This window comes from Nematolebias whitei, chromosome 1 (genome assembly GCF_014905685.2).
Source record: "Nematolebias whitei isolate Nwh7 chromosome 1, NemWhi1, whole genome shotgun sequence".
Taxonomy (NCBI): domain Eukaryota; kingdom Metazoa; phylum Chordata; class Actinopteri; order Cyprinodontiformes; family Rivulidae; genus Nematolebias; species Nematolebias whitei.
In genome coordinates, this window is record NC_056498.1 from 6,910,320 (window position 1) to 6,927,697 (window position 17,378).

Consider the following 17,378-nt stretch of genomic DNA (forward strand, 5'->3'; position numbering starts at 1 on the left):
TATATATATATAGTGAGAAAAATAAGTATTTGAACACCCTGCGACTTTGCAACTTCTCCCACTTAGAAATCATGGAGGGGTCTGAAATGTTCATCTTAGGTGCATGTCCAATGTGAGAGACAAAATCTAAAAAAAAAAATCCATAAATCACAATGTACAGTATGATTTTTTAAATAATTTATTTGTGTGTTACTGCTGCAAATAAGTATTTGAACACTTGTGAAAAAGTAGCCTTTGTTTGCAGTTACAGAGGTCAAAGGTTTCCTGTAGTTTTTCACCAGGTTCACTGCAGCAGAGATTTTGTTCCATTCCTCCACACAGATCTTCTCTAGATCAGCAGGTTTCTGGGCTGTCACTGAGAAACACAGAGTTTGAGCTCCCTCCAAAGAGTTTCTATAGGGTTTAGGTCTGGAGACTGGCTAGTTCACTCCAGAACCTTGATATGCTTCTTACGGAGCCACTCCTTGGTTCTCCTGGCTGTGTGCTTTGGGTCATTGTCATGTTGGAAGAACCAGCCACGACCCATCTTCAATGCTCTAACTGAGGCGAGTGGAATTAAGACCAAAAAGTTCTATTCTGTTCTCATCTGAATTCATAACTTTCCCCCATGACTCCTCTGGATCATCCAAATGGTCATGGACAAACTTAAGACGGACTTGGACATGTGCTGATCCTTCCGTGCCATGCATGATTTTAAACTATGACGTCTTAGTGTATTACCCACAGTAACCATGGAAACAGTGGTGCCAGCTCTCTTCAGGTCATTGAGCAGCTCCTCCCGTGTAGTTCTGGGCTGATTCCTCACCTTTCTTAGGATCATTGAAATGCCATGAGGTGAGATCTTGCATGGAGCCCCAGTCCGAGGGAGATTGACAGTCGTGTTTAGCTTTTTCCATTTTCTAATAATTGCTCCAACAGTTGGTCTTTTTTCATCAAGCTGTTTGGCAATTGCCCCGTAACCCTTTCCAGCCTCGTGGAGGTCTACAATTTTGCCTCTGGTGTCTTTGGACAGCTCTTTGGTCTCAGCCATGTTAGTAGCTGGAGTCTTACTGATTGTGTGGGTGGACAGGTGTCTTTATGCAGCTAACGACCTCAAACAGGTGCTTCTAATTTAGAATAAGAAGTGGAGTGGAGGTGGACTTTTTAGAGGCGGACTAACAGGTCTTTGAGGGCCAGAACTGTTGCTGACTGGCAGCTGTTCAAAGACTTATTTGCAGCAGTAACACACAAATAAATTATTTTAAAAATTGTACATTGTGATTTCAGGATTTTTTTTTTTAGATTATGTCTCTCACAGTGGACCCCCTTGATTTTTTTTTTTGGGCGGGGGGGAGGGTTTGAGCTGATCACATGTTCTCCAGACAAATTCAGATAAGATGGCCTTCAAGGCCAGCCAGAGGAGCCAAATTCAGATAAACACACAGTTGTTTTGGGGACAGGCAGAACTTAATCTACCTTGAGTCCGTGTTGGTCTAAACAGTTCCAAAATGTCCAAATTACATGGCCACAACATGGAAACGTGCCTGAGTAAAGATCCCAGAGATCTGATCAATTCTGCCCAAAGCATTTGAGTCTGGGTATTCGAGGCACGAACCAAGCCATCATAAAGGCAAGCAGCGTGATCGGGTCCCAATTTGCTGCCAACGACTTCCTTGATTTTAGATAAAACCAGCAACCAGCCGAATCCAAAAAGCAGGAACCAGTTATCGTAAATCCAATTAAATATGCCTCCTTCAAATTCACAAATGGCAGCAAAGATAGACATCATCATGTCTTCAAGTCGATGAGATATCCAGCTGCGTGCGTGCCAACAGGGCAAATTGGCTTGCCTAAAGCCTGTCTTCTCTTCGAAGAAATTTTATCAATTGTGTTGAGGGACCAAATGATCAAATCAAGTCCATAATTATGGTTCGAAAGAAATGCAAGAGAGGCTCAGAAGCAGTTTCACAGACAAGACAGAGCAAAGCAAAGGTCTATGAAATTGTGTCTGGAAGAACCGTTATGGATGTTTGGAAATTTGGGGGTTAATGCATGACAACAATCCATTTTGCTCTTAGTTACACTCAGATTAGCCGTTAGCTCGTCAGTCCGGTCAGAACTGAACTATTTCTACCAACTGATTGTTTAAAGAGCTAGCTGCAGCAGCTAACAGTCAAAGTCAATAGTTTATAACTTTTACACAATCCCTGCTTAAAAAAAAACCTTTTAAAACCTTAGAATGACTTATGGAGTGTACACTTTACACACCGTTCTGTATTTCACATCAATTTCTTGTTAAATAAATAATGGCATGATGTTTTGCCGTTTTGTAATTACTTCATTTTTTAACATGATAAGGTTTGTGATGTTCCAACATATAAAACCTTAGAACAGGAAGGTGATGTCGTCACTTGACATGACCGAGCTGATCATGAAGTAAAATTACAAATGAAGCTTATAGGAGGAAGAAAACACTCAACCTTGTGTATCGATGAGCATCCGTAACGTTCCCAGGAGTTTGAACTGGACCGGAGGCATCTCTGATTGTAAAAACTTCAGTACTACGTCTGCCACCCCAGCAGACAGCATCTTGGATTTGTTGACCACTGCAGAGGCGTGACAGAAAGGCATATTTTACCAATGTTAAAACAGTTTAATTTCCTCCTGATATCTGTTAGTTTCCCACGATGCCACACAAAGAAGCGGTTTGTTTGAGAAGTGCCTTAAATTAACACACATCTTGTCAACTAACCAATCAAAAGCATGAAAGGTCATGACATCATCATTGCGGCTTTCCCAAAATGTTTAAAGGATTATTATTTTTAGTGTATGTAAACTTTTGACTTCAAAGTCAGACAGTGAGAAAAATGGGTGTCTTTTCACGCCGTGTATGTAAACATTTGGTTTCAACTGCATAAAGTTAGACTCAGGTGTTTGTTTATCTGAATGTCGTTATTATATGATTTTTCTCTTCTCTTTTTACAGCGAGCAGAGATTTGTTGTTTTATGCCGAATCCCCTTCCTGACACAACCAGGGATCAAATCTGATGTCTCAGAATTATGAGACTGTGGCATAGACCGCCGGGCTACCGTAGCACCTTTGTAGGTGATAGAAATACATTAGAGTACTGCATACTGCACATTATACGTAACTCGACAAATTATTATACAGCAATCTATAGCAAGGACAAGCAAATATGTTGTATACACTTTGACCTTGGTTTGGGCGGCTGTGGCTAAGTGGTTAGAGCAGTCCTCCTACGATGCAAGAGTTGGGGGTTCAAATCCACTAGCAGTCACATGCTGAAGGGTCTCTGGGCAAGATATTGAACCCCCCATTGCCTCTGATGTGTGGCCCATTAGTGTATGAATGTGATAAAGCTCTGATTAGTCTCTTTAGAATGATTTGTTCAATTAGCTTGTAGATGTATAGTAGAGTGCTGTATGGGTAATGGGTAAATGAGGACACAGATTGTAGTGCAAAGTGCTTTGAGTGTCTTGATAAGATAGAAAGGTGCTGTATAAGTACAGTCCATTTGTGACCTTGACCTTAGAGCTGAGGTATGAAAATGTATGGAACACTCCATCTAGTGATGATGCATATGTGTATGACATTTTGTTAAATTATCTTGAGTGGATCAGAAATTATGAGTGGGGCAAGGGAAAGTTTACAGACAGATGGAGGCTACCATAACAAATATGTCCTGCCTTCGATGGGAGTTTAAAAAGTAGAAGGTTCGTTGGACTGCAGCCAATGTCCCAGGATGTGGATGCAAGAAGAAAAGTGCCCATGTTCACGTTGATCAGACAGATGGTGGTAGGCCTGACACGATAAAAATTTTGCTGGGCAATTGTCTCAGAAATTATTGCGATAAACAATAGTATTGTTTTTGTCTTGTGATGGACTTGCGACCCGTCCAGGGTGTACCCCGCTCCTCGCACAGTGATTGCTGGACATAAGCACCGGCGACCCCCGTGACCCAAAATGGAAGAAGCGGGTAAAAGATAATGGATGGATGGATAGTGTTGTTTGAAATTTAACAATAATTAGTAATTGTCCAATTTTAGAAGAAACGTTGATTTGTTTTGAGTGTATTACCTTTCTTGACCATCATATGGCAGTATAAGACTGTTTGAACTGAAGGATGGATAGTTGAGCAGCTGTCACTTTAAGAAAAATGGGAGGGAGGGCCCTTGACGTGACATGGGCTGACATGGCGGACGCTCGGTGATTTGAGCTCTTTAGCATAGCATTTTTCACACAACGCTTTTAATAAAAAAAAAAATCAGTAAACAAGTTCTCAGCTTCTTTTTGCAAAGAAAAACAAGTTTTTACACAAAGGCACGGGTTTCAAACGTGAATTGTGGAGCTTCGACAAGACGGGGTTTTTTTTTCCCCAAGGTCGGCTTGCTAGCTTAGCTTCTCAGCTTAGCTGCTTTTAACGATCCAAAAACGTGATTTTGGACGATTAAAACAGATTTTAATGAGAAAAGAGAAAGGGAGGGGTCAGTGAACACCAGAGTTGAGCCGTGTCTTCAGTAGAAAGAGAGAGACACGAAGAAACGATAGTCGGTAAATGAAAATGAGGTTGATAATTTTCATTTATCATGCATTTAATTCATTTATTGTTTATCGCAACAGGCCTATATGGTGGGGGAAAAAAATTCAAGGTAACAATCCAGAAGCATTCAAGCTGAACATTAAGATCAAGGTAGGTCACATTCTGGTCACATCGCCCCTCTAATGGGTGATTTCATCAACACATCTTGAGCTCTCGCTGCTTTGTGAGTACAGCACTGACAAGGAGCAGGTAAAGGCCAAAACATGAAGCAAAACTCAGACAAGGTGCATTCTAGGGCTGAACGATTTTGGAAAATATTCTAATTGCGATTTTTTTACTTCAATATTGCGAATGTGATTTAATATGCGATTATTTTTCAATGTCTTCTTCTCATGTATTTTTCAATGAACACAAGCAATAAATCAATCGGTTTCAGTTGCAATAAACTACTGTTTTCAGCTCCGCTGCATCTGTTTCTGCATATTTGTATAGCTCCGCGATAGCAACTGGGCTAAAATGTGTGCGAGGACATTCTGTACCACTTATCCACTGTATTTACCAAAGCTGTAAACCCAGACTTGGTCACTATATTAATGAGCATCATGTCTTTCGTAATGAACTCAGTTACTGCTCGAGTTATTTCTGCGTACCGTTTTGAATTATGTTCATGCGGAGTAATACCTTCGAACAGTTCGGTCAGTGATCCCTGTCGGCTGCTAGTTTGCTTAATTGAAGTTGAAGCACTGGTCGTTGGCATTCTAGCCATGCAACTATCGTAAATGGCTTAGTGGTGTTTTTTAAGTGTTGATAAAGATTTGTGCAGCAATGCAGTTTCTGCACAATACATGTTGTTGCGCAACGTCTTCTTTTTTATAGTCAAAATAATTCCAAACAACAGACGTGCTGCCTCTCTTTGGTACCAAACGTTCAGATGCGTCAGCTTCTGTTGAACCTGACGCCACTGTGCAACCGGTTAAAGCGCAGTGTTGACTTCTCCCACTCCCTGCTCTGCTTTGATCCGCTCACTCGTAAGACACGTAACCAGATCACGTGACCAGTCAAACTGAAGTCTTTACGATTAGAAAATCTTGTTTTATCATATTGTGATATTATTGCAATTAACTGTTCAGCCCTAGTGTGTTTTAAATGAATGCAGACCTAAGGATGATCAGACTCACCAGGTATAGCCAGGTTCCTCAAGGCGCTCAGCGCTGCGTGTTGTACAGTGACGTTTCCTTCTTCAACGTGGCGATCCAACAGCTCCAGAAGCTTCTGAACAATACCAGTGTCCACCATATGGATGCAGTTCCCATCTAATCAAAGATACAAACTCATCCTGAGATGGTTACGAAGGCTGATGAATACATCTGTTACAAAGACCTCTGATTAGTTGGAATGAGACTTATTTTATAAACTACTACTTCAGTTATACAAACTGACTGTAAAATACTGTAGGCTGTTTAGTTTTTATATTTTTTTTAGAGAACAATAAAGAACATTGAAGAGCAGTCCTGTGTCAGTGGCCTGATTTTACTCGCACTTATTCATACTAGTGAAGAGACACAACGCCTAAGATTACACTCGCCACCGTTCACCCAGTTTTAGACTGAGTTCATCGTTTGAGGAGAAGGGATGGCATTGTAGCCGTTTTGACCAAATCTTGAAAATAACATTAAGTGCAGTCTGACGGGATAGAGCAAGACTATCAAGATTCTTTACTCAAACAATATCTACAGAATTGACTGATTTGTAACCAACATTTTGTCAGATCCTTCCTTTATTTTTTACACCAACACACAAAATAACAAGCGTGTCTTCAGTGTTTGTGTGAGACTTCTCTGCTCTTGCCTTCAATGGAGAAACAAACCTTACCATTGCGGGCAAAGTTAGCAATGGCCAGAGCGCCAGCTAGCTGCAGCTGGTGGTTGTGGGATGGTATCCAGGACAGAACCCTCTGGAAGACACTGCCCTTTCCTCCTTCGAACAGCTTCTGCATGGACTCGTCTGCACAGAAGGAGGAGGACAGTTTACAGCTGCTCCCAGCCACGCTGACTCATAGATACGTCACTATTAATTGGTTCAGTCTCATCAGATATTAACGATGTGACTAAAAACTCTTGTCTAAACTGCCCACAGAGCCCCTGAGTGTGTATTTACATCCCGCCATATTTAGGTTTATTCTGCTGCAATTAAAGATTTACATCAAGGGTATTAATTATTCATCAGAGCTGGACTGAGGGCTTTTCAGCTACATCACCAGAGACGGCAAAGAACTGGCTTGTGACAGGAAACAAACAGTCTGAAGCTCAACAGGTTGGTAAAACGCTTACATTTTCAATATCTTTCTGGTCTGTTCATTCAACCTTTATTTAGACAGGTAAATCCCATCTAAATGGATTCACAGATCAGAAAAATATTAAATTTTCAACATTTTTCTGGTCTGTGAATCCATCATATATTACACTGGCAGTAAAGATGAAAGTAAAATCTATTTTTAAATGCATCGCATCACAAACACGTAAGATTAATCAATGTTGTTAAGGAAAAGAGTCAGCAGTTGCTGCACTGTTCTGTGTGTCCTAGTAAAGTTGCCATAGCTTCCTGTAGTTAAAAATGTTGCAATAAAGCTGATTGTTCATTTTATTCACCAAGTGAGGAGAGTGTGACGGGAAGATGGAAGGAGTACTTTGAGGAGCTAATGAATGAAGAGAATGAAAGAGAAAGAAGAGTGGAGGTCATAGAAACTGTGGACCAGGAAGAGGGAAAGATTAGTGAGGGTGCAGTCCGGAAAGCTCTGAAAATAATGAAGAAGGCTGAAGCCAGTAGGACCTGAGGACATACCAGCGGAGGTTTGGAAACGTCTTGGAGAGATGGCAGTGAGATTTTTGACTCAAAGATTCAATGGCATATTTGAGGGTGAGAAAATGCCTCAGGAATGGAGAAGAAATGTGCTTGTGCCCATTTTTAAGAACAAGGGTGATGTACAGAGTTGTAACAACTACAGGGGAATTAAGTTGATGAGCCACAAAATGAAGATCTGGGAGAGTTGTGGAAGCAAGACTTAGACGAGAGGTGACTATCTGTGAGCAGCAGTATGGTTTCATGCCAAGAAAGAGCACCACAGATGCCATATTTGCTTTGAGGATACTGATGGAGAAGTACAAAGAGGGTCAGAAAAAACTTTATTGTGTCTTTGTGGATTTAGAAAAAGCATATGACAGGGTGCCGAGGGAGGAGGTGTGGTATTGCATGAGGAAATCTGGAGTGGCAGAGAAAAGTATGTTAGGCTGGTACAGGACATGTATGAGGACAGTGGTGAGATGTGTTGTAGGAGTGACAGATAGCTTCAAGATGGAGGTGGGATTGCATCAAGGATCGGCTCTGAGCCCCTTCTTGTTTGCTCTGATGATGGACTGACTACCAGATGAGGTCAGGCAGGAATCCCCATGGACGATGATGTTTGCAGACGACATTGTGATTGATCTGTGGTGAGAACAGGGAACAGGTGGAAGAGAACATGGAGAGGTGGAGGTATACACTTGAAAGAAGAGGAATGAAAGTCAGCCGTAGTAAGACAGAGTACATGTGTGTAAATGAGAGGGAGGAGGTGAAACAGTGAGGCTACAAGGAGCAGAGGTCACAAAGGTGCAGGACTTCGAGAACTTGGGGTCCACGGTCTAGGAAAATGGAGAGTGTGGTAAAGAAGTGAAAAAGAGAGTCCAGGCAGGATGGAGTGGACAAAGAAAAGTTTCAGGAGTTATTTGCGACAAAAGGGTGTCAGCCAGGGGTGTAACAATACATCAATTTAAATCAATATATTGATTAAATGATTAATGATTCAATTGTATTGTGGCAAAACTAAAATATCGATTAATATAGTCATCTTTAAAATATGCTTTTATTTTGAAATTCCCAAGGCACGTCTGTGTCACCATTTCCGTGCGTGGCTGCGCTCTGCAGCCACCTCAGCAACATGGCAGACGAGGCAGAAAACACAGATAATGAAATTCACTCTCCTGCTGGATTTAAAGAAACACTGTGGAAATAATTTGGATTCAGACAGAAGGACGGCTCAACAGACAAAACTCATGTCGTATGCAACAGGTGTCATTGTGAGTTAAAATACTCGGGGAAACAACAAATTTTGCCGTTCACCTGAAGAAGAAACAAAGCATTGATAGTCATGTTATGTAAGCTCAATATCTTTTTTTGTTTCTTTATAAGTGAATGGTAACCAGGACACTTTTAAGTTAACTGGTTTAAAAAATGCACTTAAACATGAAAAATGAGAGACTATACTGAACAGGTTATTTATTTTTTCATTCATTAAGAAAAAATTTACTTTTGTTTAAATGCCTGGTGCCTGTAATAGAAATAAAATGGTAAAATGTAAATGAAATGGGCATTTGATATTGCAATATATTGATCACAGACTTGTGAATCGAATCGAAATCGTATCGTGACAGACTTTGTGATATCGAGAAAAATCGAAGTATATGTCAGTTACATTCACAGACAGATTAATCTCACTCCCCTCTCATCTGAGGGTCATCAGAGTCTTTGCTTGGCTTAAGAGAGACATTTTGGTCACATATCTTACAAACAAGCATTAGGCATGATACATACTTCATACATGCCACAAAAACATGTCTCTTGTGAACCACGAGGGAACATTTGTATCAGTTTAATCAGACAGGACAAACAATCCAAACAGAATTCAGGTTCTGGTAATATTTCTAAAGCTGCCTCATCTGACAAGGTAATGGTTTGATCCTTGCAATTGTTTATCATCTCGGTGTCCAAAAACTTCTTTAAAATGTCTTCAGGTGATCCAAAATGCTGCTGCCAGAGTCTTAATGATCGTTGATAGGAGAGATCATATCTCTCCAGTTTTAGCTTCTCTCCATTGTCTGTCAAATTCAGAATTGAATTCAAAATTTTACTTCTAACCTACAAAGCTCTCAACAACCTAGCTCCATCTTTTATTACAGATCTTACTGTTCCACATTTCCCTAACAGAGCACTTCACTCTCAGACTGCAGGTTTACTTGTGGTCCCTATAGTTTCCAAAAGCAGAATGGGAGGCAAAACTTTCAGTTATCAGGCTCCTCTCTTGTGGAACCGACTTCCAGTTTCATCCGTGAGGCTGACACATTGTCCAGTTTTAAGACTGGACTTAAGTCTTTTCTTTTTGATAAATCCTATAGTTATTGCCGGCTTGGATTTCCTGAGCTATCCCTTAGTTATGCTGCTATAGGCTTGGACTGCTCTGTCCTCTCAAACCCAGCCGGTTGAAGCAGATGGCCACTCGTCCTGAGTTTGGTTCTGCTGGAGGTTTCTTCCTGTTAAAAGGGAGTTTTTCCTTCCCACTGTCTCCTTTGTGCTTGCTCAAGATGGGAGACTGCGATGAAGTGAAGATTCAACACAATCTGCTGCTTCCTTAGATAGAGAGCGTGACTAATTGGCTTTTAATATATATGAATGTTTCTGTTCAGTGTCCTGAGACGACTTCTGTTGTGGCTTGTAGATCCTGTATATAAATAAACTGAATTGATATAAACATCACTCTACAAACGTTTAACAAAGACTTAGCTAACTTCTGTAACTTCTTTCAATCTGCCGTCTCTGCTGCAGGAGTGGGTTGCAGCGGCGCTGATGAAAGAAAAGCTCTGCTTGCACAATCTGCCATGAATCTTTTTGCTGGTTTTCAGTGAAATAATTTCACACTTTGGAAAGTCTCCATTTTAGTAATGTGAATATTTCTACATCGTTCTCGGTATTAAGATCTGTTTTTCTTCCGTACATTTTTCAGCACATCACTCGTTCTGCAGTTTTTAAGATAAGATAAGATAAGATAGAACTTTATTGATCCCACAGGAAATTGTTGTGCCAGAGTTTCAGTACAAAAGAACATACACAAGGAATCACACAAGATATAAAAATAACAGAGAACATAAAAATGCCAACAATTAAGTTCTAAAACAGGTCAGGTGCAAACAGAAACATTAAAGTGTTTATTGTAGTACAGGATTAATTTTATTGTCCTATGTGCAGAAAGGGGGAGGAGTTGAAAAGTGTGATAGCCACAGGAAGGAAGGACTTCCTGTGTTGTTCTGTGGAGCACCTTGGTGGTCTCAGTCTGTGACTGAAGGTGCTGCGGTAAGAGTCCAGTGTGATTTTTGTTCCGTTTCAACAATTCATGTATCAAAATGTTCCTGCTGTGACTTTTGTAGTGAACTTAAGCTGATGTCACGACTAAGCCTAAGGTCAAAACCCTTGACCTTAAGAACCTTGTGGGACAGAAACTGTCATTTCATTGATTTGAATCCAAAGATACAGGTTCACCCATCCTGAGACTCTCTTTCTTGATAATCAAGTGAAAGAACACTCTCTTTTTTATTATCATTACTATTTTACAGATGTTGATAATCAAAGTGCCTTAGTTCAAACCATTTTAGATGTTGCAGTGAACTAATCAATTTTATTAACTGTGTAATGATTTTTAATTCTCATGCAAAGTTAGAATTTATGTTGAGGTCTGTTACAGATTTTTATGCATTTTCTGATTTCTGCCTTTGAATGAGCAAAGTGTGCGTTCCAGGGTCAGGAGTCGAAGCAGACATGCGTTGGAACAACTGTCCTGTTTATATCCTCTCAGACGTCAACAGGGGGGTTTTGGCACCTGTTTCTTAAACTCGCCAAAACAAAACTCTCTCTGTCTGTGAGAACATTTCTGATCTGTTCCATAACAATTCTTGCTGCATTCTAACCTTTTACGTCACAAAACACACCCCGTCTGGTCGGTTCTGGCCAATGGGAATACTCCCAGATGAACCGGGAAAAGAGCTCTTTAAAATGTCGGTACTTCCTGGTCTAATCAGTTCTGTGAGGGTTCTACTCGGTTCGGTTGAGTTCAGTTCTGTTCAGTTCTGTGCGGAGAAGCCCAGTTCTGGGAGCCGGGAAGATCCTGACATGACAACGGAGCTCTTCCGAGTTTCATGGGATTATAACATTTTCCACTGAGGTGAGCTGTGAGGGACAGAATCTCGCCGCTACTCCGGACGAGTAACAGCATCCTACGGAGACGCTGAATGGGTGCGTTAAACGGAATCTCGCCTGAGACATCTCCAGGTAAAAGAGTCGATTTCACCACCTAAGTGTACTGTAAGGAAAAGCTGAAGAAAGCCCGGAGAGTGCAGTTCTGTCAACACTCCCTCAAACACCATCTTACTCCCTCTAAACTTCTTTCCCATCTTTAAACTCCTCTCTCAAGTAGAAATTCTTCCAGATATTTAGAAATGTCTGTGTAAAGTGCTCATCCACCGCCGTGTGGGTAAAAGATCATAATTGTACAGTTTTCATAAATGTCTGTGGTGAAGCAACGGAAAAATCATGGCCGTATGATTTTTCCTGATTGATTGCTTATGTTGTTATTTTCATAAAACACCAAATTAATGTAAATGTTTGATGTTAAACTTTGATTCTGTAAATAAATGACCGCATTCATTTTGATGGGTCAAAGATAAATGACGTCTCACGTTTGCATTTCATTAAATTCAATGCACGTTTTATTCAGTCCAGAAAAATGAGGAATCCGTGTTAATTGATGAATATATCTGAGCATCTGTTCATCTACATTCTGGTGGCCCGTCACGTGCTCATAAATGACTGTGTATTCGTGTATTCGTTACATGTTGGCATGAAGAAAAGTAACAGTTTATCAGCTGTGCTGAAACGCAGCTCAAGCTGCGCCGCTTTGAAGTCAAAACATTGCATGTTTACACAGCGTGCTGGAGCTGCGCGCTTAGAGCTTGGCTCTGCATGTTTACGCTGTATTACGCTGGCGATGTTATGAAAGCTGAAATAGTGTCATATGTCTTGTGAAAGCTGAAATTGTACGCCTGTTATGGTAACTAAAAGCTGGGTTGTGGAAACACTCTGTTCTGTTTAAAGACGGTCCAGACGCGGTTCTGGCCCGGCTCGGTTCTGAAAAAGGTTCGGACGAGTTTTTTTAAATAGCTAGAAAGACGTTTTTGAGACCGGAGTAGCAGACTCCGTACAGCTCAGAGTTGATTCGTTACATTTTTAACAGAAAAAGTGCAATTTGACAGTTTAAAAGAATAAAAGTGGACGAACTTATTTCATGCTAATCTAACATGCTGGTTGCTACTAACGCTTCGTGATTGGTGGAATTTTGCTGCTGTGGAGCGCTCTGATTTGCTGAGAAATTGACTGACGTGGCTACGTCACTTCCTCTCACCCCTGCTGCTTTGTCATTGGTGATTTCAGTCACGTGACCCGGAAATGGAAACTCGTTTTCATAGGGAATAAAATCTGCTTTTTAAAGCTGAAAAGCGCTTTAAAGCTGTGTTCTGAAACGCTGTTTAAGTTCTTCGAAGTCTAATTGCTGAAATTTTGCCACGTTTGTGTAAAAAATCCGTTCAGAAATGTTGGTTTTATCCGAGTCTAGCCGATGCTAATTTTTTGCTAACAGCTAACGACCGGACGCCACAGGAAGTTATAGCTCCCCTACTGGACAACACTAACAGTGTCTGAGTTAAAATTATTAAGGTTGTACTGACACCTTCTGGATAAACGCGAGATAACAGGTTTACACTTCGCTTTTTAGGTATTTTGAGTGAAATTAAACGTTTTTATTGCCGTAAGACGAACTTTGAGTCAACAACCTTCCTCGAGCTGAATTATACTGTTATGTTATCTTACCATTAAAAGTCAGTAAAGTATTTACGCCCAGCGAGGCGTTTACTAAGAATTTTTTCATTCACTGATAAATCCTAAAGCAGGTGCAAAATGAAAAAATGAGAACTTTTGGTAGAAACAGAGACAGATAATCATAAGAGCTGAAAGTCTACTCGGTCGCTGGAAATATAGTGCACGTTTAATTGTTAAACTCACTAAATAAGAGTAAATACATCAGTAGGGAGAAACTCTTCTGATTTTATTTTACCACCTAAACATTTACATCTCCTATTTAATTTCTAAATAGCAGATAATGGAGGACGAAGAGGTAAACACTGACCCCTTGCAATCCAGAGATGCCGTCCAGTCGGCTTTACATATTTTAACAAATTCAATTATTGGTAAACACTTAGAGCAATTACAAGACCTTGATGACGATCAAAGAAATGAGGAACTGCAGAGGTTGGCAAAAGAAGCTAAAGTGTCAGAGGACACAAAATTGAGCCGTGAACGGTTAGCAAAAATTTCTCTGCTTCTGAAAGCAGAATTGGACCATCTGGTTGAACAAAATGACATGCTGTTCAGCGGATATCAATCTGAAAAGGACAGGTGTGACGTATTGATTACTGAATCTGAATTGCAGAAACAACAATTTCAGATTGATAGGGACCTCGCAAAGAAAGAGCTGTCAGAACAAGCTCAATCATATGAGGAGAGATTTGGGGATAAAGAACAAGCGTACCGAGCCGTGTGTTCAGATAACGATGTGCTACAAGAACAGTTGCAGGTCGCATTAAAGGAGCTGGACGTTTGCAAGGCAGACAAGGTGATGATACTCCAACGATGGCTGAATTTACAAAGAGAATGTCAGACATCACAGGAGCGCCTGACAGCTTGTGAGGAGAAACTAGCTGCAGCTACAAACCAGATTTCTGATATGGGGCGAGCTGGTCTGAGACTCATAGACGAACAGGGTCAGGGCCCGGGTCAGCCACAACCACCCCAGACAGATGCTGTTGCACCTCTTCCTACTAACGCCATGCAGTCACAACCAACCCCATCTCGGGTGGTAGGGACAGACCTGCACCGATATGCACCTCTTCCTCCTAACACCATGCCGTTACCCCCACCCCCATTATGGGCGGTAGGGACAGACCTGCACCAATATGTACCTCTTCCTCCTGACACCATGCAGCCACCTCCACCCCCATCACGGGTGGTAGGGACAGACCTGCACCAATATGCACCTCTTCCTGCACAAGGGAGACCGTTAATACTGTCTCCTTCAATGGAGGATTTGCAGAAAATCTCAAAATATGTACAACGCTTTGTACCTGAACCGATGGGATCATCTGGAACAAAAGCGTATCTCAGAGATCTAGAGTTCAGATTGAGATCTTATCCTAATGCTACGGTATAGGATAAGATCAGTCTGATACGACTCACTTCGGACAGAGAGGTGTTTACCTTCGTCGAGCGTCTACCTGATGCAACGAGAAGGGATTACAACCTTCTGTGCGAAACTTTGATCAGAGAGTACGACTCCTGCACGGGACCTGCTGGTTTCCCAGCTGCAGACAAGGTCACGCAGGGTAAAACTGAACATCCAAAAGTTTATTACAAAAGAATCTTCCAAGCTTATTTTGGTAACAGAAATGAGACTGGAATGGAAGAAGATGATGGTTTTAAGTTTGTTTTCAGCAAAAATCTCCACGCTGATTTTAGACGATCAGTACAAATGATGGCAAATTTCAAAGAAAAATCCATCAGTGAGATTAGACAGTGTGCTGTGAATGTGTTTGAAGCATGTTCTCATGCTAAGACGCCCATTGAAGTGTTTCCTGGTGTAAAGGTTAAACCCCTCCCTCTTGAACTGGAAGGACGACATGCTTCCCCGCCTCATCCTAAGAAAGAGAGAAAACAGTCTGTTCAAACTAACAAACCGCGTCCTGAAGGTGCACGCTGGGACAAAAAAGCTCCTCTTTCAGAGGATGACAGTGATTATCGTAAAAGGGGTGAGCGCAGGACGCAAAGATATGGGAAACCATATCATCAGGGGCAGTACGTAAAGGAACCCCCGAAAGACGTACCTGACCGTCCCCCACCTCGACCGAAACGAACCGAGGCGAAAAAATCACAAAAGTTCCAGAAACAAGGCCCTACACCTCTGAGCTCGGAAGAGACAGAGAAAATACGCAGGTTGTTAGAAACTTTGAAACACACTGACACGGGAACCCAACCAGGAGCACTATGCAGTAATGTAATCTCTATTACATCTGAGGGCGCGAATGGCAACATAACAGATGTCGGTGGAACACACCAAGACGTTGCTGTTGTTGCCTCAAACAACCCCTCATCAGAAGAAGGGGGGGTAAACACACACACAAACGATGACGAGTCATCGCAAGCTGAACACGCAGAAACAGCTACGGCTGTGCTGACGGTTCAGACAAACCAAGATTACACAGATAAGGCTGAACGCGTGAAAAAGCGTCAGAAAAAACCCAAAAGGTTTCTGTGTAACATTATCAGAAGGGGGGTCGCCAAAAAGGCGTACCTGTCAGTAACACTCGAAGGTGTCCTCACACACGAAGCACTTCTGGACGGTGGGGCAGACGTAACAATTATGTCAGCTAAACTGTTCGAGGAGCTGAGGACGGCCGCTGCCAGTGTTAACAGGATAATACCTCTCTCTGAATGTGCTATAGAAATGCAGGGTCTCTCAGAGAAGAAAACAACCCTGACAGCTATAGCAATGGTTCACATGCAGATTGGCAAAATGACACTGTACCACCCAGTACACGTGTCTCGTGTTGACTCATTCCCATTTTTGGTTGGCCAGGATTTTATAAATCGCTTCGACGCGATTATAGATTATGGTGATCAAACAATGTGGACAAAAGTGAGCGAACCACTGCCAATAGATACGCCTCCGGAGTGTGAGACAGACTGCCCAACAGCAGGTACCGCGGAAGGCGCAAAGGACTCCTCAGCCGAGGACACGAGCCCGGTGAGTACTCCTCTGACATCATGTGAAACCAATGAGACCTACCCAGTGGTCCAAACTCTGACCCAACAAGACAGCCTCCTCTGTGAGCTGGAACAGTCAGAGTCCACCAAACACTACCTGCCACTGGTAGTTAAGGGTGTAGAGATCCAAGGGTCCCACACCAACGACGCTGTTCTGTCTCTGTGGACAGATAAATCAGCAATTAACCGAGCTTTCTACGAAACATTGGTTCACAAACACGTTGGTCTAGAACTAATTAAGAAAGCTTTCCGCTTTCCATTAGTTCCCAATAGTTCACAGGTAATGACCGCAGAAGGGGTCATTAACCTAAAACTGAACTGGAATCAACGAGAACTGGTTCACCCGTTTCTCGTTATCCAAAACTTACCACATGCATCCTACATAGGCTCTGACATTTTGGTAAGGTTAGGTGTCCACGTGGACACAATCAACAAGGTGCTGTGGTCCCTAAAACCAGCCACAAAGGATCCTCCTGTGCTAGATACAGCGAGCCTTAAGGCTGGGCAGACCATTCCAGAGGCCTGCCAGGTTGCTAGCAACCAAAACACCACAGTACCACCTCAGGTGATTAACCTAATGGTGCGAATCCACATCATAGCTGGACAATCTATTAGCCGTAAACAGGCATATTTTCAGCCCTCTCCTGCATTTTTCGACTTGGGACTGTCCGTGGAAGCCACGAACCAGGTGAGTCTTGACTCCAGGACCACATCTATTGCTGTGTGTAACACGGGCATGGATGAGGTGCTGATCCCAAAAAACACTATGCTGGGATGGTTGATTTCAACTGTCTTTCATGATTTTGAACTAGGCATTCCATTTCTGGGAGGACTCCCAGACAACATGGTACCGGGTCAAGACGCTGGGCCAGTATGGTTCACGAAACCAACACAGGCCATCGCTCTTTTCTCAACCGATGATGTCGACCAAGGACCTCAAACCTATGGTGTCTTACCCATAGACAGGCCCGACGACTCAGAAAGGGATTCGTTGGAGCTCCCCAAGGAGCAAGAACCCTTATCAGTCTCATCACAGATTGATCAGGTGGTCGCACAAGCTGACGCTCTGACATCTGATGAAGAAAGAGACAAACTTCGCCAAGTTCT

General features: G+C 42.1%; 1 protein-coding gene across 2 annotated transcripts in view; it reads right to left on the reverse strand.

Moving 5' to 3' along the window:
- The window catches only part of rap1gds1 (RAP1, GTP-GDP dissociation stimulator 1), a gene marked incomplete at its 5' end in the record, with an annotated part of 99,537 nt that overhangs the window by 13,494 nt on the left and 68,665 nt on the right, over positions 1–17,378 (reverse strand). For both annotated transcript variants that reach the window (XM_037674848.1, XM_037674840.1), the window contains 3 exon segments: positions 2,460–2,585; positions 5,720–5,854; positions 6,414–6,545. In XM_037674848.1, the coding sequence (XP_037530776.1) occupies positions 2,460–2,585; positions 5,720–5,854; positions 6,414–6,545 (393 nt within the window).